The sequence below is a fragment of the Telmatherina bonti genome, assembly GCF_933228915.1.
Source record: "Telmatherina bonti genome assembly, chromosome: 1".
Lineage (NCBI taxonomy): Eukaryota > Metazoa > Chordata > Actinopteri > Atheriniformes > Telmatherinidae > Telmatherina > Telmatherina bonti.
This window is the reverse complement of record NC_136619.1, coordinates 34,815,359-34,836,086: the sequence shown is the minus strand read 5'-3', so window position 1 is coordinate 34,836,086 and position 20,728 is coordinate 34,815,359. Positions and strand designations below refer to the sequence as shown.

The following is a 20,728-nucleotide window of genomic DNA, read 5'->3' as shown; positions in this document are numbered from 1 at the left end:
TTTAAATGTATCCAATCACCCACATTTCAGACTGGTTTAAAAAAAAAAAAAGAACAAAAGAAAAAGCAGACAACCGCTGTGGTAGGATGTGACTAAACAAACCACCATAACTCGGAGAAGCAGCACAATAAGAAAGCACAAACAAAACAAGGCTAAAATGATCACCAAACTAAACCAGAAAATATAATAAAATCACCAAAATAAGAAAAAAGGAATAGTCTGGGAGGAGCGTGCAACCAGAAAGTGTTGCTCCGTGTTCAAAGTGCCCAGGTGACATTAAATCTAGATTTCTCCAGAATGTACAGACATGATCACCATACACAGATACTGACCGGTTCACTTTCACAGTAACTGTCCCAGTGCAGTTGTCGGGTTGTCTTTGTCATCTGGAAATGTTAGGACAGAGTTGACAGGCGGCGAGGTTAGGGTTAGATAGCAGCATCAGGATGACAAGACATACTATATGATGAAATATGGATACAGATTTATGAACAAACAACAGAAGCAGATTGACGGGAAGATGCACGAGATGGTTTGAGCAGCTCTGCTTGCTACAGTTACAGATGAGTATCAAGAGCTCACAGCTGGACATAAATCAAACATTCAAGAGCATGAAGACGCTGCTGACAGAGATGTATAGACAGAAAAAGCAGTAAGACATCCATTTGCAACTCTTACGCTTGAACATATCAAGGCCTTAAAGGGTCAGAATGAAGAAAAAATGCAGATGTGCAACACACATGCTCATTTAAAAGTCAGAATAAATTTTTTTTTTTTACCTCACACATCTGTGTACAGCTTTTACACACACAGTTATAACTGCTGTTTGATGGTAGTACTGCAGGTTTTTCACTTTGTAAAAAGGAGTACTTTTATATTCTTCTCTCGACACTGTCTACAAGATCAGAGTCTGCTGCTAAAAAGCTCCAAATTATAAATCATCCTCATCTGCACCTTCCAGTTTTTCAGGCTTTATAACCCCCTACATCATATCTTGCCAGTAGAAAGTACGACATGATGTGGATTTATTTTCTTTTGCAATTTTTTCTGGAGGCCAATTACCCTGTGTATCCTTCAACACACCACTTTGAAGAGCTCCGTGTCTTCCAACCGCACCGCGACACAATACTAATGCAACTCTGGAGGAAATTAATATTAAAGACAGTCTTATATTTCCGTGCATAGTTACACTGAGCTGTTGTTATGGTTTGGCCGGGCGAGAGGAACTGATTTATTGACTGATTTATACATCCTATAATCTGTGGCAATGAACCTCCTTTTTAGTTTTCTCAAGTCAAAGTAGGATGGATACTTATTTATACTAGACTGATTCCAAGTGGGAAATACATCCTCTGTTTTACCTACAAGTCACGTCCTTTTTAGGTCAGGAAAGATTCTTTCCTTGAGTTTGGAAAACACATAATGGAAAAATCCAAACAAGTGAACTTTGGTCACAGCAACAATCACTATAAATCACAGCTGTACGTGTTTCAAACATGGCTGTTTCAAATACTTACAATCATTTATACTTTAAGATATTACTATTGCTTTAATTTGATGGAACACATTAAGTATTTGTCTCATTGTGAAGTAACACTTGATGGTATATCCTTGCTCGCAAAGAAGTTTTTAAGGACTTTGAGAAAACAAGAAAAACATAGAAGTATCCTACAATACAGAAGAGTAATTTGTTAAACCTTTCAAAGTATCATTTACATCAAAGCTGATCCTATATAAGTATTATTTAGGTTCACTGAGTAGCATCTGCTGTTGTTATAGGCTAACGCTTATTTTATGTCTGACAGAGCAGGCCTGTTCTGAATCCAAATAAATGTAAATACATGTAGCACGCAATTAACTTTTAATATTGTAGCTGCATTAATTCAATTCTGAATGATTAGATTTACTGCTATGTTGGTGAGATGACTACATTTGAAAAGTTTTAGTTAAGTTTTTAGTTATCTTGTAGAAAGTTTAAACTAACAAAATGACTGAACCTTTTTCTCATGTCATGTAAATGTACTTACCAATCTTCCATATTTCATCTAAATAAAATTAATTCTCATACAGAGCATTCACTCAGCAGATACAGTAAATTAAGCAGCACCAAAACAGTGATCATGCCTGAAAAACACAAAGTTTCCAAGTTTTAAAATGCACAGAAAAGTATTGTTTTTAAAGTAAGATCCAGAATAAGTTATGATTCATGTGTTATTAGCAAAAATGATTTGAATAACAAGTAAACAAATGAAAATGACTGTAAGCTGGTTGAGCGATAGATCTGGATGGTACAGGAGAATAGACAGATGGGGAAAAAGAGTTAAACGAGAAGAAGAGGACAAAAACATTGTGCAATGATGTGTGTACGTATATGCATGTATGCTTGTGTGTTTGCATGTGCACATCAGTGGCTGGCAGGAATGGAAGGAATTCCCTGCTCTCCTCTGTGTAGGCGGAAAGATTTGGGAGAGGGGGACCGGGTCCCTGGTTGTCATAGCGTGACTGTGAAAGCCTAGAGGCGGCGATGCAACAAGTTTTACACAACATCCACATTCCATACGCATAATGTTTGTCAGTATCTTTGTGTTTATTGTGGCTTTTTTCCATGGTCATGAGCGACCTGTTTTTTCTTGTGGACAATAGAAGCACAAGAGACAAAAGACAAAATGCTGATTCTGTCTTTGTTTTTGTCTCCGTTTTTGTGTCGGTTTGTGGTGTTAAGTGAGGGAAAATGAGTTACTGCGTCCATAACAATGGAATTAAAGATCAAAGTCTATGCAAAACCCGCAACCATGCAGGTATGTCTTCAACTTCTGAAGTAACTGAGAAATTAAAGAGGAAAAAGAGCAGCATTAAAAACAGCACACAAATTAAGATGCTTGTGTCTTTGAAACTGTGGCGAGGATAAGACCAGTAAAGGTCTGATGTGTTCATAAGGGTAAGTGGTAACTATTGTGTTGCAGGTGTTAAAAAGCCACCAACAGCTTTTTCCTCTGTGTCCTACATTTCTATTTTTTTTGTCTCAGAACTCTGAAAATAATATGCTGATTGAAGAAAAACTCAGCTTTCACAAATCTACATCTGAAAAAACACTATGTAAACAAATCCCACCACACTGCTTAAATATTAAATAATCCTAATAAGACTAATTTCTTCTTTGAAATAATGCACTGATGCTGAAGGTCCCACCTGACTGAGGTAATGGTATTCTTCAGGCTTCTTGAGGTGAAAGGCTAGTCTCTCTTCTTCACTTGCTCCTGCCAGCAGGTAGTAAAAGACATGGTAGTTTCTGAAAGATAGAAAGAAAAATAGAAAGAAAGAAAAAAAAAGAAAATCATAACTAATTAGGATTGAAAATAAAACAAATGCATGCAACTCTGTCTCTTTTTACACAGCCATAAAAATCGAGTACATCAGCTAACATCTGGCTTTTGATTTGAGTGGCAAAGTGTTAAATAAAAACTTAGTTTCAAACTGACTGCAGCAAACACCTCGACCTGCCACTGATAGAAACACAACAGTTGGATGCAGATAAAAATTTTAATGAGGGTTTTAAGCTCATGGCTACACAGAGTTATTTTATTTTATTTTATTTACAGAAACACATATTTCTTGACTGCAAATCTTACATGGACATTCTGACATTGGCACTATGCCTGTAGCCTCCAGCGCACAAAATGTAAGAATGCTAGCAATAGCAGTGGGTATCAATGAAATGATTAAATTTTAGAGCATGTGGCTAGCTTTAAAGAGGTTTAAAAACTTTACTGTTAATGTGAAAACAGATTAATTTAGATTGATTCTTGTTTATACAAAAATGTCATCAAGTAGACAAAATAAAGGTGTATCTGAATAAAAAGGTCAGTTTACTAGGCCTTCAGTTAGTTGGCATTAACAACCTAATGTAAACAAATGCTATATTTGCTAGCAGTTACATAGAGGTGAATTAGCTTAGTTTAAGGCTAGAGAATTTTGTCTTTTGAAAGAATATTGGTTAATTTTTATTTTTACCAATCAGTAAGTTTGAGAAAAGTAAACCGATGATGCATTGATTGATTGATTAAAATGTTTAATAAATGTTTATTAAACATTTAAACCATTTAAATGTTTTGCTAATAAATACTTTTTTTAATTTATATTTTACAGTGTGCCCTCATTTCTAGATAGGTATTAACTTCAGTTTCTTTGTAATATTTCAATTTACCATAGTTATGTCATATAACATATATCTATATTGCCGCTACGCAGAAATAACTTAGTTTGTTATCAGAATGGTAATGAGTCTTTTTTTTTAAAAAATGTGTTCAATTTAAAAGTAACTGCGATGACAAATGTAACATGGATAAATGCTAAATGTCGCTGGTTTTTTAAATGGTGTTAAAAAAAGGCTTTTATAAAAACGATTCGAGGTTATCTCAATTCCCAATATAAATTTTAGCTTATTGAACTTTTTGATGTACTTCTTGTTAAACTTCTCTATGGACTTGGACAGTGCTCACCGCTCATTGTGCTCTTGATAGACCAGTCTTGACTTCTCAAGGAGGTATTTCTCAACATACGCTCTGTAAAAAAAAAAAAAAAAAAAAAAAAAAAAAAAAAAGCACAGTGTAAATGACTAAACTGAAAAAAAAAAAAGAAAACACTTTTAAAGTAACAAAGTACTGAGTATTCTGTATTCTTACCCTCTTACAGTGCCGCTCTCCTGGTAGTTCACCTGAATGAACTTGCCAAAACGACTGGAGTTGTTATTATGTGCTGTCTTTGCGTTCCCAAAAGCCTGTGGGTGAAAGGGGAAGACATGGTCAGATGAAAACAAGCAAATATGGACAGGTCGCACATTACAAATCTTGTACACAGGTTAGTGCCAGACATTTGAGGGCGACGTCTGAGCTGACCTCAGGTGCGGATCATTTCCTTTTGTTTCATGCCAAACATTCTCCTGAAACACCATCAGCGTGGACGGACCAGCATAAGCTTTAGTGCTTACATAGTTTCAAACAACATCACTGAGACAGATTAATAACATGTTTTTAGGATCTATTAAAGTCAGAGTCAGACAAATTGCCAGGATAAGGATGAGGGAACCAGGGCCAGCAGGCCTGATGGGGAAAAAAAAAGCCTTTCAATGACTAATGGGATCCATGTGGCCGTGTGGAACATGTGTAGTGGTTGTGCTTTAATAAGACAGGCCAGTATTTCCCCTCTCAGCTCTGTTTATGTTGTATGGCTGCCTGGAGGGGAAGTAGTTTTTCGCCCTATATAAACCCTGCAGTTATTTGTAGCGCCGCCACAAGTAAACAAATTCCTCTGTGAAGCCCTTACGAGTTGTGCCGAGTCCTGTGCCTGTGAAATGGGAAAACACCCCTCCCTAACCCCACCCTTCACCAATGTTGCTTACAAACATGCAAGCAGGCTGAGAGAAAGCTAATGCAAAGCTAACAAGCTCAACACTGTAGGGTTTGGGAATAATCTTGTTGCATAAATTTGTTATCGGATACACAACATTGGGACATGGTTCATTTTTACAGCCAAAACGTCAAAAGGCAAAAGCTTCTTATCCTTAATATATATTTTTTTTAAAATGTATGAATTGCATAGCTGGCAGATAAAGGCAAATATTCACAAGAAACCAAGTGGCCAGCACTCTGTAATCCAACAGCATCCAATAGACCAGTTAAAGCCTCTGGTCATTACACCATACATACATGCCTGGATAATCATGATGCATGAGGACCAAAGAATCCCACTATTGGCACAGGTGACCCTAACCAAACACAGCTATGTACCAGCTCTGTATTTATGACTCAGAAAACTGAACAAATCATTAGAATAGGCAGAAAAGCATTTCAGCTCTGCTGTCTGGACACAGAAGAGGCACACAAGTTCAAACTGAGAAACAGTTTGATTGTGTTGTACATTCAAGAAAGTGACGTCTGATGCACCTGAAATTCCAGGAGGAGCTGGTATTCAGTTCACAGCTCCATCCATCTCTGAACCGACTAACCTGCCTGGCTCAGGAACCGCAGGTCAGACAGGGACAGACAAACATCAGTCAACATCCTTTAGAGCGCTGTAAGAACTTCCTGAATGGACGGCCAATAAAAACCAAGCTCTACTGCTCTCAAAATGAGGACCTCAGCTATCAGATCTGTCACTGCCTTTTTGTTATCATTTAACATTTTGCATTGGGCCGGCAGGAAGCAGGATGTGGAAAAACTAAAACACTGAAACTTGATTTATGTCCAGTCGCTGTGTCTTCATCCACCTGCGCTGTGTAACAAAGATGCATAGATTAAGAAGACGTTTTTATGGCAGACAGTCTGTATTCTCTCTAAATTTGGCAAGCTCTACATCGGTTGAAAAAAAACGAGGTACACATTGCTTGTCTTAGGCTCGGCCCTTTATTGTCCCGACAGTTCCCTTCATTTCTCATGGCATAGTTTCAACAAACATTCCCCAGATATTATCACACAGTTGCTGCAGATTTGTCGGCTGCACGTCCACGATGACAATCTCCCGTTGGGCATCCCAAGGATGTTGTATTCGATTGAGATCTAGTGGCTGTGGAAGCCACTAGAGTGTAGTGAACTCATTGTCATTACCATTACCTCACCACTAGCAACACAACCCACTGACTGAAGATAAGACAAATCCCTGTTTTTATGTTGTATACTCCACATTCTGACTCTACCATCTGAATGTTGCAGCTGAAAGTGAGATTCCTAAAACCTGGTGACACTTCAAATCTCCTACCGTCCAGTTCTGGTGAGTTTACGTGAACTGTAGCCTCAGTTTCCTGTTGTCACCTGACAGGCGTGACAGCTGATGTAGTCTGCTGCTGTAGATCATCTACTTCAAGGCTTGAGGTATTGTGAGATTATATTCTGCATACCTTGGTTGTAACCAGTGGTTATTTGGGTTCCTGTTCCTTTTCTATCATCTCCCACCAGTCTGCCCATTATCCTCTGACCTCCGACATCACAAAGGTATTTTAGTCCAGACAACGGCTGTGGATATTTTCTCTTTTTCCAAGAGATGCTACTCCCTAGCGATGGCTGTGTGTGAGAATCCAAGTAGATCAGCTGTTTTTGTAAATACTCATACCAGCCTGTCTGGGACCAACAACCATGCCACATTTAATATCACATGATTTGTATAAAAGAGGAGGGTTTACGTATGACAGGTGAGATCTTCAAGCTGAACCTGGGACCCTCGCATTTGATATATTAGCTTAGCAGGCAAGGGTATCAGCAAGACCTCCTCTCAAGACATGTACAATCTTATTTTCCTCAACAAAGAATAGTCCATTCTAACTTGAATCCTCTGACATGGTCCTTTTTTTCTCATTTTAACCAGATTTGAATTATGTAACCTTCTGATCAATGGTTTAATGTGTTTGCATTTTTAGATATTACAGATTTAAGAGAAAAGAACGACAACAATCACCAGGAGACTAAAGTCTCCTCTGTAGATTTGTGTTTTCACTTTGAACTTCCGCCAGACATCTTCAGCATGATACATACCTAAAAGTATTGTGTTTGCACCATGTGATTGGCTGATTTGCTATTTGTGTTTAAAAGCAATTAAACAAGAAATTGAACAAATGTATCCAGTAAAGTAGCCAGAGAGTGTATATAAGACAACAGAAAACAAACCAGAAGTCTTTTTCTATCGCTGAAGAGAATGATAACAATGTACAGGACATCAGCATCGTTAGACTTGCATCAACACAAGTTTTTATTGACAAAAAAACAAACAAAAAAAACAAGCCACTCAGCTAGATATGTTCCACCCCGCAAAGCGAAATGAGACGAGCTCTGAATTTCAGTAACTTGATCTCAAACATGAACCTTGTTTTACAGCAGTGTCGCTCATTCCACCTACACAGGCGCCCCACCACGATGCTAATGCTGCACTTTTCAGTCTGGGCTGTCAAGATTTATTCTGTGAAAGCCAAAGCCGTCACTCGAGATCAAACAAAAGAACAAGTTAAAGTTTGGCACTGGTACTAAATTTAAAGTAATAAACATAGAATAAAACTTTAATGGTGTAAAAGTATCCGAGTGTGGATTGAGTTTTCCATTTCAAATGGTCACAAAGAGTAAGAGGACCAGCGCTAAAGCTGTTTGTATAGACGTGATTTGCACCACTGGAGTTGCTCTAACAGGTCAACAACATTATTCTTGGCTTCAGACCGCAGAGCGAGCAAAAGGCGGTCCAGTGACAGACTTGAGATGGTGCCAGTGTGTTCTGGGTGTAATGTGCCTCACTACAAGCTTGGTCGAAGTCATCCAGAGGAGCAGAGACGGAAAAGCTACCGCTACACAGTGACGTTATACTTTCATTCAGTGAATCGCTCGCATGCCGTTTGGTTCTAGTAAACACTGTGAGAAAACCTTTTAACTATTCCAGCTATGGCTTTAAAAATCAGTCATGCTGGAAAATGAACTCTGGTCTTGCCTCGGGATGCAGCGGTTCAGTTTGTTCTTCCCTGATTTTTGTTGATCCAAAAGGCAGTGACCAATCCAAATTACAATCCAGAACTTCATTTCCAATTTAAAATCTATTACTCTCTAAGTCAGAGGCTTCCGGTGCTTTTTGTTTTTAATTTGACAAACCCAAACAGCTCCGTCATGTTCCACATGGATTAGTGCTGAAGACAATTATGTAAAAGCTGAATTTCAAAGTAGAAAAAAGAAGAAAAAAGTAACTTTTTTGACCATCTGGAGTGTTTTAAAATCTGTTACATCACTTCTGGCTTCATCGACTCAAACCGCTCCTCGTATAAACTTAGTGCTTCGGTTTTCTTTCGCTTTTCATCACAGACAGGTAAAGCAGAACGCAAAAACAAGTTGGTGTCAGTCAGATTTCTATCACCAACTTGAGGTCCTCTGTTCAGCTCGAGCTGGTCTGGAGTGACTACTGTACCGTTAACCACATGGCTTTTAATCGTTTGAGGATGACTTCATTAGCAGCTTCCTCAGAGGAGAGCAAAACAAGAGGAGCAGAGAGGAGAGGAGTCACACCAAGCTCTCATAAAGATAACAGACAAAGGGGGGCTTGATTTTCCTCACAAAGGGATTATGTTTTAGCAAGTCATCAACTGCTTGGGGGTTACAAATGGATTTCCACACTGGGTTGTGTTTAGAGGTCATGTGAACTACACAGAGAATTGCTTTGTCCGAGTTTCCAAGTGCCTCAATCAAATGGGCTACAAGATAAAAACAGCATTCTTCTTACTGGCTGACTGCAAATTGATTTAGGTATGTGTCACCAAACTTTTTGAATTCCTTCTCTGACAGTAGCTATAAAGAAAATTACACAGACAAGTTGCTCTGTGTGACTCAAGGAAGCATTGCTCATTTAACCTCTGCAGGTTCACATCCTTACGAGCCTACGACCAGGCCGACTCATCCACCAAAGTATGCGAACAGGATGTCAACAACAAGTGAAAGAGCGGCAGACTTGGCCCGACATGCATCATGGTTATTTTACAGTGTGTGTGGGCAGATAACGTTCTCCAGGGGCTAATTCATAACTACGCCCCTAGTAATCTCACACCTAAGGCCATGCTGGGCAGAGTGGACTGTGGTCAGAGTGGTTGTTTAATCACAGGCTGCAGTCATGTGTCCCAGCTGAGTGAAAGTACAGGGGAAGTGGGTTCTGGCAGGGGCTGCCCCTGTCAAAACAGTGCTTAAAAATGTGTTTGAGGTAGACGGTGTTAAAAGGGAAAGACATTAAAAAGCTTTTTTTTCCCTCTATGTACCAAGTGTAAGTATTCAATTTTTTAGTATTTAAGTACATTACGTTAAGTTTATTTAGGTCATCTATAGGCGATAGTATTTGTAGTACTTTTTTAAAAGTATTTTAAAGCCACATTCACAACTGGCTCCATTTTGTCAGCTTTAAATTAGACCTGGTCGGCTTTCACAGATAGTTCAGTTCAATTCAGTTTAATTCAACTCAGTTTTATTTCTATAGTGACACTTCAGTCAAATCAAACTTTATTTATAAAGCACTTTTCATAGAATTAAACGCAGCACAAAGTGCTTTATAGATTTTAAAAGCATCATAAAGAATGATGAGAAATGGTTGAACTTCTAAATGAATTACTTTGCATTTATACAGAAAAATATTTGATAAAAGTCTGATTTCTGGATTTTAAACAAACAGGGTTGAGAGTTTTGTACCGGGGCTGTCAAACACAGAACTGGTTAAGCTCACCACAAATAAATCACAAACACATTTGTGTATTTTGTTTGATATATTTGAAACCATATGGTTCTGGAAGTAGATGCGGTCCACGCAGGCAAATTACTAACCTGAATATGACAGTGAAGTGTTTCCATAATAGATATTTTCAGTCTAATATTAATGCATTTAAATACTTTAAAAAGACGGAGAAAGCAACATCTCATGTACATTCTGAACACTGCCTCCATTCTGAACACGGTCAACCACAATGTGAAACATAAGAACGTGATTCAGCTTTTCAAAAGCTACTAATGTGCATTTAAAGGCTTGGTGTTAAAGTGCTCTTCCTCACACTCCACTCCACTGTCGTAAAGCTCTCTACTATAATTCTCCATTAGCTCATCTCAAACCCACTGGGAGCAAATCTGATGGTCCAGTGAAACTAACAAAATAAAAGTGGAGAGGGAGAAACCTTAGGCCTATTCGCTGGACGTCCTAGAGAATTACAGCTTTAAATATTAGTAAAGCAGCAGCCAAATCAGCTTATCCAGGCTAAATGGTGCGTACTGATGTTACAGCTTTTCGTTGCTTACAGAATGACTGACAGCTTTCATGCAACAACACACAAGAGGGAAAAAAATTAGAAGATTTAAACCTATTGAATGAGTTCAGTCATATTTTAAAAAGGGTTCCCGTTTGTCTGGATGCTTTTTGCCTTAGAAAATCAGATCGTCAGTAACAGTGTGAAGCTGCAGACAGTAAAGGCTGAAAACAAGCATATCATTCTTCTCATCCAACTTCCAACACAGGTACATATTAACTCCCAAGATGTGAAGAATTTGTCTGGATGAGGCAAAGACAGGAAATACAGTTATTTGTCTCCATCCCAACGTTCTTTAGTGTGAGTAAGAAGGAAGTAAACATGAGTCATAGCGATGGAGATGAAAGCCAGGCCCAACAGAAGACATCATGGATGTCCAGCGCTCCTCGGCTTTGTTACGAAACTTCTCTTGTACAACATAAACCTCTCCGATTTAGACATGATAAGTGGAAAAAAGCTGCATTCCTAAATTACACAAACCCCCTCAGTGGGAAGCAAAATAAAAAAAAAAAACAAAAACATCTCCAGCTCAAAATTAGCAAATTAATTTCCCGTGCCGTCCCATAAATTGCAGACTTGCGTACGAATCTCGACGGAAAAACTTTTCTTTTCCTCAGGCTGTGCAATCAGCTCTCAAACAATTTGTTTGAAAAGACAACTTATATTAGCCAGGAAATTGTGCAGATGAAGCAACAACAATAAACCAAATACTGCAGGATATGCATATGTGAATTTATTTACTGATAATCATCTGGAAGGTATGGAGAGACTTGAGCCAGGATAAGCTCATCCTTACTTAGCCTGAAGAGAAGATGCTAAGTTAGACCGTAATTACTGTTGGAGACAGCACAAGGTTAAAGAGCAGAGCTCTGCACAGGGACAGAGACAAGCCCTGTTTGTTTGCTCTATGCGATGCCTTTTGCTTACTATAAAACGTTTTAGTCACAGAGTGAAGCGTTGATCGCTGAAAGTGTCAACTTGAAAGCATTTCATGAAGCTCTGATTAGTATTAGTTGTGAAAATGATCTCAGTTTGTCTACACTGCGTTTCCTTCCAGTTGCAACCAGGACTTCTGAAATGTCACGTCTCAGACAACACACATTAGGTTTATTTCTGTTATTTGATCTGATTTTTGATATGTTGAAGCAGGACTGAAATATGAGGCTAAGAAAAAATGTAGAAAAATAATAAGACAACCTTGTTTTCCAAAATAATTTCACTTTATTTGTAGCAGCCACTAGAAATGAACATGAGATTTTGTGCGGCCTGGCTGCCGCTGGGTGGCGGTCTGGGGATCCTGGTCCTCCGTCGGTGTGGGCTGTGCCCTCTGCCTGCGGGGGCGGGGGGCTGCTCACGGGCTCTTGGGGCCCTGGGGCCTGCGCTCTGTCTGCCCTAGGTGGCCGGTGCCCGGCGGGATCGGCCCTTGCCGGCCTGGGCCTGCTGGGGCCTGTTCCCCCTGACTGCGGGGGACTCTGGTTGGGCACCTCCTTCGCCACCTCCTGGGCAGATGCATGGCTGGCTCTGGAGTGGGGGGGTTGGGATCTGTACCTGGGGGTGACTGTCGGTTACCCGGGTCTCTGGGTTCTCCTGGCCTTCCTCTAGCTGTAGGCGGGCGGGGTCACATTGGCATGATCACTCTTCTCTAAACACGTTCCACTCTGAATGTTCTGCATGAATGTTCTGCATGTGTCACAGTCACTGAGTCATCCAGCAAGTTTATTCACTAACAGCAGGTAGCTCTCTTTCTGTCTTTTTGACTTAACTTGCTAGTTTCTGGTCCTCATGATTGTCAACGGTTTTGTTCTCCACGAATCTAGAGTTGGCTTGTGTGGGTGTATATATTTATGTGTGTGGGTGGGTATGTGTGTGTACTTATGTGTATGTGTATGTGTATGTATGTATGTGTATGGATATGTATATATGTATGCATATGTGTGAGTGTATGTATGTGTATGTGTATGTGTATATGTATGTGTATGTATGTGAGTATGTATATGTGTATATATGTATATATATATATATATATATATATATATATATGTATGTGTATGTATGTGTATATGTATGTATGTATATCTATCTTTATGTATGCATGTATGTGTACATGTGTGTGTATGCATGTGTATGTATGTGTATATGTATGTATGTATGTATATATGTATATATATAATGTATGTGCGAGTGTATATACATATATATGTAGGTGGGTATGTATGTGCATATACATGTATGCATTGATCTCTTTCTTTTGTTTTTTTTTTGTTTTTTTTATGTTCTCTTTTCTGTTCTCTTTCTGCCCCTTTCCTGTCCTTTCCGGTCGGGTCCAGCAGCATAAACTCTGTAATACAAGCTATTATCCAAAACAAATTGAAAAATAAAATAAGAATCAAGAAATACAAGGGGATCATTACATCTACAAAAGTTCCCCTTGGCAAAATAAATTTGCTCAGCAGAACACAGCATCCAGAACATCAGTCTGCTTGCTTAAATGCTGGACAAGACAAAAAAAAAAAAAAAAGAACATGAGATTTTGGCAAACAAACTTTAGACAAGCTAGTTTAGACAAAAACATAAAGAAAAAAGCTTCCCACTGAGCAACGCGCTCCTCGCAGAGCTGTGGGTGGCAGCGTGTTTACTACTTGTGCACTTCTGAAGCAGAGGGTCAGCACAATGAACTGGCCAGTCACTCCTTATCTGCAGTCGAGATGTGTGTGGTCGACTTCCTCCGACGCCCTCCCTCCGGAATCTGATCCCAGCTTTATTTGTCTTACCACCGATTTCCTCAATCTCTCACACTTTCTCTCAAATATCACAGACACTACCTGACTTTAAAAAGAGAAAACACACACACACACCGGCCGTCATTAGCTGTGCTTCTGTTTTATCTGTTTCTTTCTGTGGAGAATCTTATTGTTCACATGAGTGAAATCATAAAGACACAGAGCAGAGTACACACCTAGTAAGAAAGATCCAAAAGCTAAACAAGAACAGGGAAGCAGAAAAACACAAGTTATTCACTACAATTTAGACCTCACGGCCTTCAGACATCTGAAATTTCCCCCAGTCAGTGAATGCATCATTCACACCTGCTGACATTGAAAAGATTGTACTGGGTGTCCATATGTTTACAACATCTTGTTTCATTCCTGCAGTTTTTATGAGCCGATACATCTGTTTTTATTTCTAAACAATAAAATACTTTAATTTTAAGTTTATATTTTTAGATAAAAGTAAAACAAACGCAGCATTTCTTTTATTGTCTAATTAACTTTCAGACTTTTAGCTTTTCAGGATTACAATGACTGTTTTTTTTTTATTTATATCTTTTACAAACATCCTTTCAGGAAACTGAAGCACTTGGAAAAAACCCTGCAACATTTTTCCAGTTTTATACACACTGTAAATTATTTATGAAAGGCAGTTAAATGTTAAATTGCAACTAAATGTACAGAAATCACTTAACATATGAAATCACTTAACATATAACATATGATTATAGTTTGCAGAGAAAAAGATGGAATTTATTGTAGCTGGAAACTGAAAACTGATAAAGAGGAAGCAAACATGAACAAACTGCTTTTCCCATCAGAGCAAACATCACATAATGCCAGAAAAACTGAGAATTATTCATTCAAACTCAGAAATGACTGCTGGATCAGACAGATCTTTGCCAGTCAGTCCAGAATTTCCAGAAATGATTTTTTTCCTACTGTTTGCATGCAGAGATCTACAGATTCTATGCAGGCTTTAAGTGCCGTTTTTTTCCTCAGGATTTTCTGAACTTTTAACATCAGTAAATGAACAACAGATGCAAAATTTTCATTGGTTTATTTCTGGTGTATTTACTCAAAACACATAAAGAACTTTGCAGCCAAGAACGTGCTGACAGTCTACATGAGACGGCTTAGAAATCCGTTTAGGAAGACTACAGTTTCAGCTTATTTATTTTTAAGAGGGACAAAGTATATTAATAAATATATCATGTCTAATAGCTTTATAAACAATGTCCAAATATGTCCAAATATGGATCCACTGCACTAGGGAAAGTATCTATGAAATAATCATCATATTCAAAGGTAAAACAATAAAAACCAGAGATTTTAGCTTCTTGTTAACAGTCGCTATCATCAATATTCCTTCCCGTTTTTACCTTTCTCTGTCGCCGTGCGCTCAGGATGGAGGATTGAATCAAAGTCAAGATTCGATGCCATGTGTGGTTTTCCTAAACAAGCCTTGGTTGTTACAAAGTGTCTGTAAAGTGCCCTGAGAAGGTGAAGTGGTGCTCTACAAATACAGCTGAACTGAACATGCAGGAGTTCAGCACATCATTACAGGTACGCTGCTCAGACAGACACTGGGTGTGTGAGCAATTAGAAAGCCAGAAAATAAAACCAGCAAGAAAAAACACTTCATTAACCATCTTAATCACCAAGAACATGCAGGATCTACGAATGATCACCTGCCTGAAAACCTAAAAAAGACTTGTGACCTAAAGGGAAGCAAGCCGTGGTGTGGAAAACACGAGAGCATATTTCCACACACATTCTTTTTCTTATCATTTTTCCTCTATAATAACTAGACAGTGACACATTTAACACTACAGCTCTTAGTTAAATCAAAGGTTGGACAGCTGTATGGCGTGTGCACAGAGAGAGAATCCCTGTGATGTGCACGGTACATTAACATTCAGAGTAAATCACAACTAAAATTAGATATGCTGATGGCTCAGCTGCACGTGCAGAAGGGTCACAACGTAAATGGAAAATGAAAGCAGAGCATCAGGTTTTGCAAACCCGAGTACTGTACAAAGGAAATGCACACCAACGCCAACATGTTTAGATAATCCAAAGAATTCAAATAACAAAAAAATAAAGTTGAATAAAAAAGGGAAAATGACCTGAACGGTAGATGAATGTATTATTACCGGAATTGTCTTCTGTATGTTGAAAGTTTTTTTCTAAAATCTAACTTTTGAAGGCTTAACAGTTTATTTTCCTGTTGTCTTCTAACCTAAATGTGTATCTGAAGCTGGAGGTGAAACCATCACATAATAACATAATTATTATTATATACAACAATATTGAATTTCCCTTTGGGGATTAATAAAGTATTTTTCATTTCATCACAACTGTGGCTCTGCTCTGTGTAGCCGCACATCGCACAAATAACCGGTACGGAGCCGACCGCACAGGTCACGTCTGCACACATTCTTTACACAGTCACATGACAGGTTTTACCTTTTAGTATAAAGTACAAAATTTGACGGCAAAACATTCAAGTAAACAATTAAAACCCAAACAGTTCTGACTCTTCGATTCCTAACAGCAGAACTGAGGACTGATCTTACAACCATGTGTGCTATAATAATAATATATATAATATATATATAATATATATATATATAATATATAATATAATAACCATGCTGTTATTTTCCCTTCTAATTCCACCAACAGCATTTCAGTTCAGACCGACACACACTTTTCCCCTGCTTTACTTTTGAAAGGTCAGTGTGAGGTTAAATCCAGAGGAGATGGCTACTACTGCATCTTCCACTCTATTAGAAAAGAATCTTAAAATCACAACTTGGTGAAGGCGGACGGGCCTTTTTGCATTCCTTTAAATGGAAGTTAGACCACATTCTTCTTGAGCGGATCCAGACGATTCAAGTTCAAGTGTGCACGCAGTGGTGCTTGTAATGGAGGCCCCTGCCTCCTCCATGCAGCACAGCTGCCTTAAAGGACTTATTTCAAACATTGTCAAGATGCCTTTGACGCAATGTCACTTCGCACACTGGTACACAGAGTCCGTTCTGTTGTTCAGTCATTCCCTTCAGTAGTCCTGCTCTCTGTCATGTGACCATTTCAAAGAAAAGAAAAAGAAACTTTTCCTCGTGAACTTTTCACCCCATGCTGCGTAGGAGTGATCAGTTTCATCAGAAGCAGAAGGTTCGTTTGGATGCAAGATGTACAGAAACGAACCACTTCAAAGCTAAGCAGTCGCAAAGAAGCAGAGAACAAACAGGAGCCGAGAGCTTCTGGTTCCAGCACCAACGTTACCGTGACATTCACAGCTAAACAATAGCGCAGTGTTTCCTCATCGTAACAAATTGAGGTAAATGAGAGGCACAGAGAGGGATGAAGAAATGAGGAGCGAGCAGGGAGACAGAAAGAGGGGAGACTGGAAAAGAGATCTAAAGAACTGAGAGAAGACCGTTCAACTCGTTCATGCCTGCAGAACTTTTCTGTTAACTTTAGGTAAAACTAGAGATGCTTCATAAAGAAAAAAAAGATATCTATCAAGTCTCTTTAGACCAGATCAGTTCAAGTTAAACAAGTATAAACAGAAGAGGGGAAACAGAAGGAGAAAAACACCAGCATTCATTTTAATGAACTAGAATAAAGTGTGGTGATTCAGAAGCTTGCCCACAAAAGCTTATAGAAGGACAAATAAAACCCCAACCTGCTGTAACATCCTAGGACGGCTGCAGCCTTTGTGTTTCATTGTGTATCTACCAGTTCTAGCAGCTTGCTGGCCCTTGGGGGCAATCTCAAAAACATGTCGGCTCACTGCTGCTTTTGGTCATGTTGCTGCTTCAGCCAAACTTTTCTTTGAAAAACAGAAAGTTCAGACAGATTTGCCTCCTGGTGGAGTGAACTAACTTCTAACTAACAATAGCAGCTATTTTCACCTGTTCACTTTGTCTAGTTTTCTTTTTTGGCGGTTCATCCTGTTTGATATGTTTTTGGAGGACTGTAAAAAAAAATACCGTTGTATGAGAAACAAGAGCAACTGGATACCTCTGAATATTCGAGTTACTGATATGATACTGAAACTTTAAGGACACTTACTTCCTCAGAGATGAAACACAATGCCTCTCAGAATTAAGGAGTGATGAGTATATTTCCATTCATCAGCATACAAGCAAAATCTCTACTTTCAAAGTAAAAACATTACTAATTAGATATTAACACAGTTTTTGTGGATGTTAAAGTAAAATAGATCACCTACACACACATACACTGCTGCACATACACGATACTTCCTGATTCTTCAGCTTCGTAACTGGAAAAGTGTTTTATGTCACACTGCAGAAACAAGACTCAGCCTTCAAACACCTCAGTGTCCACAAGATGCACCAGAGTTGCCCCACCCTGAAAGTCCCAGAGGTTTCATGTTCAAGCCGCAGCAAGGTCAGATCTGCTACGGCAGCACATGCGATTTGAAATTAAATTATCGCTGATCGGTTTATAGTTATTGATAAGATAATGTGGAAGCAATACTTCTGTTACAACCCAGTGGTCTAGGGGTAAGAGCCACAACATAAAACAAATGTGCCAGGCTGAAAGTAAGTTTTGGGAAATTTTATTATCCCATAAAGAGAAAAAAAACAAACAATACAGGCCCAACTGAGAAGGCAAGTGGTGCAGCTTACAAATACAAAACAGAACTATTTCAAAAAGCACAAAGACAATCAAGTACCATTAACTACCCAAGTCACACCAAACAATCCAAAGGGCTAAGCCCAAAGGCTACACAAAAGCCAACAATACTGCAGACTAGGCTGTAAAGGCTCTTCAAAGCTAACCACCAAAAAAGACCAGTCTCAGAGAGGGCAAGCTGTAGCCCCCACACAGCTGCCCCTGAATGAAGAACTTGGCGCCCTTTTATCTTGGATCGGAGAGGTGTCGAATCCTCATTGGAGCCGAGGTCAGCTACTCAGAGATGCCGACGAGACCAGGTGATGTGGAGGAACCAATCCCAGCCAGGGGGAGGCCAGATGATGGTTTCCATGCTGAATGAAATGGGCTGATGGGCAATTGGGGGCAGCTGTAACAACTTCTTTCAGGTGTATTCTAGAAGTATAGAAATCATCCATGTTCTTCTATAATTGCTGCTGTGTGTGATGGAGGCAAAAAGGTTTACATTCAGCAGTCATTAAACACGACAGAGATCGTCTGGGTAAAACTGGGGAAATATCAACTCTGCATGCTTCATCCCATCGAACAGCCAGTTTCTGCTCATGAGTTTCGTGTTTCATCTCTCGGCTTCCTTCCATGGATGCGATCATGCAGGCAGGAATCCATGACAAACGATGGAAGGGGAGTAAGAAAAGCCATCAAACAGTGAAGATGGAGAAAACTTCATGTTAAATATGTGAGGAAATACAAGCATTTAATGGAGAAATAATGAAAGAAACAGCTTCCAGTAGCAGAAACTAAAGGTTTGTTTGTGTGGGTTTGTTTTTCTCAACCAACATGCCACGATCGTCATCTCACACAAACGTGTGTATGTGTCAACATATTGACAACTAATTGAAATACACCTCGGTTCAGTCTCTTCGCAAGCTTGCAGCGCTGATATACGGTGCTCAGGACGTGCCGTCATTCCTTCCACTCAGCCCACAGACTGAACTTAGTGCTGAGTCACTCCAACATATCGAGGAACAAGATCTGATTGTTGAGTTAAACAACGGACTGACCTCCACCGCCCACGACAATGGTCAGCAGCTCAGTCGGGGGAGACGTCTTTGGAGTGGAGTTACTCACAGTTGACAGACTCTTTATAGACAGCTCAATTAATCTATGCATAAAAATGGCAGGTTATCTTTGTAACTCCTGCATTCAAGTTTAAAAGCATTTAGCTGAGTGTTCAGAGCATTCACCATCTGTAAATTTACAGTATTTTACATGGACTGTCTCCAGCTGGCATCACTGCAAACCTTACAAACGATGAAGCCATCATCACCTGAGGCTGAGCTGGACCTACAGCACAGCATCACTCGTATTGATCCACACGCTTCAGCACACAAACACACTCAGACGGAGTCGTAGCCTCAGCCTGAACGTCTGCCAACACACTGCAGCACTGCAGACGTGGGTGTGGCCTTTCCAACTGTAAAGATGCTGCTGCTGTGAAGACTGAATCCACACAGCTAAACTTGCAACTAATCCTGCTAAGACTGTTGTCAGTATTTATCTTCTGCATAACACAAGATGCCACTATTTAAAAAACCGTGTTGAAGCAGACACACTAGTGGTCTAAAGGGGCAACTGGATAAACAAAACACACACACACCGCACACATGTCTGGACACCTAAGATCAGAAGTTACAGTGCAAAATACTAAAAAAAAATCCTGTTTTATTCAGTCACAGTGAGCTCATGCTGTACTCAGATGGTACTGATCTACTGTACAATATCTCAAGTCACCCTTCACCCCATTTCTTCATTTTTAGCTTTCAAGCAGCCAGAATTTCTTGTAATCCTTTAATGCAGTCTTGAGCAATCGTTCTCCGGGCTGTTTGAACACTGATTTTTTTTTTTTTCCCCATTTAGATATTTGCTGCTTTCTCACAGGTTTTCAGTCCAGTACCTGACTAATCAACACTGACTAATGAATCACTGATGGGATGAACCAGTGTTGCACCAACACAGAACACACCATTAGCAAAGAACCAATTTTTCAATTTAAGCACTTTGTTCACCGCAGCATGTAGACTGTCATCCTACTGGCAAAGAAATGCTAAAAAATAACCCAGTTCAACAGGTATGAAGTAGTGTTTTTGCAACAGCATGGCTTCCAAAGAGGTGTTAGCTAAAGACTTGACATCTTACAGCACAACATGAAGTGTGTCCTCAAAGAAAACTGATGAAGTAAAGGAAAAGTTACCTAAAAAAAAAAAATCTACAGCAGATGAAGACGATCTGAAAGTGAAGAAATAGGAAAAAAACATCCAGCAGATCTGACAGAAGCTGAGAAGCATCTGGACCTTCATCTACAGCTTCCTGAAGATTCATCAGTAATGGTGCGCATGGAGGAGTGGCTGTTAAGAAGCCACTATGAAGGATGGTAAACAGGTAGAAAAGGCTGACGTATGCCAAATGTTATGTCTGTTTGGCATGAAAAAGCATAGATCTGTGGTAACAGATA

At 39.3% G+C, this 20,728-nt stretch overlaps 1 protein-coding gene across 7 annotated transcripts in view; it reads right to left on the bottom strand.

Annotated features, from left to right (window-relative positions):
* Positions 1-20,728, bottom strand: part of myo9aa (myosin IXAa) — a 122,271-nt gene that overhangs the window by 49,383 nt on the left and 52,160 nt on the right. For 6 of the 7 annotated variants that reach the window (XM_079240383.1, XM_079240387.1, XM_079240384.1 and 3 more), the window contains exons 3-6: positions 4,683-4,777; positions 4,500-4,562; positions 3,190-3,289; positions 333-386 (exon numbers count right to left, since the gene is read on the bottom strand). In XM_079240383.1, the coding sequence (XP_079096509.1) occupies positions 333-386; positions 3,190-3,289; positions 4,500-4,562; positions 4,683-4,777 (312 nt within the window). The remainder of the gene's footprint in view (positions 1-332; positions 387-3,189; positions 3,290-4,499; positions 4,563-4,682; positions 4,778-20,728) is intronic. The other variant, XM_079240385.1, reaches the window with a different exon arrangement.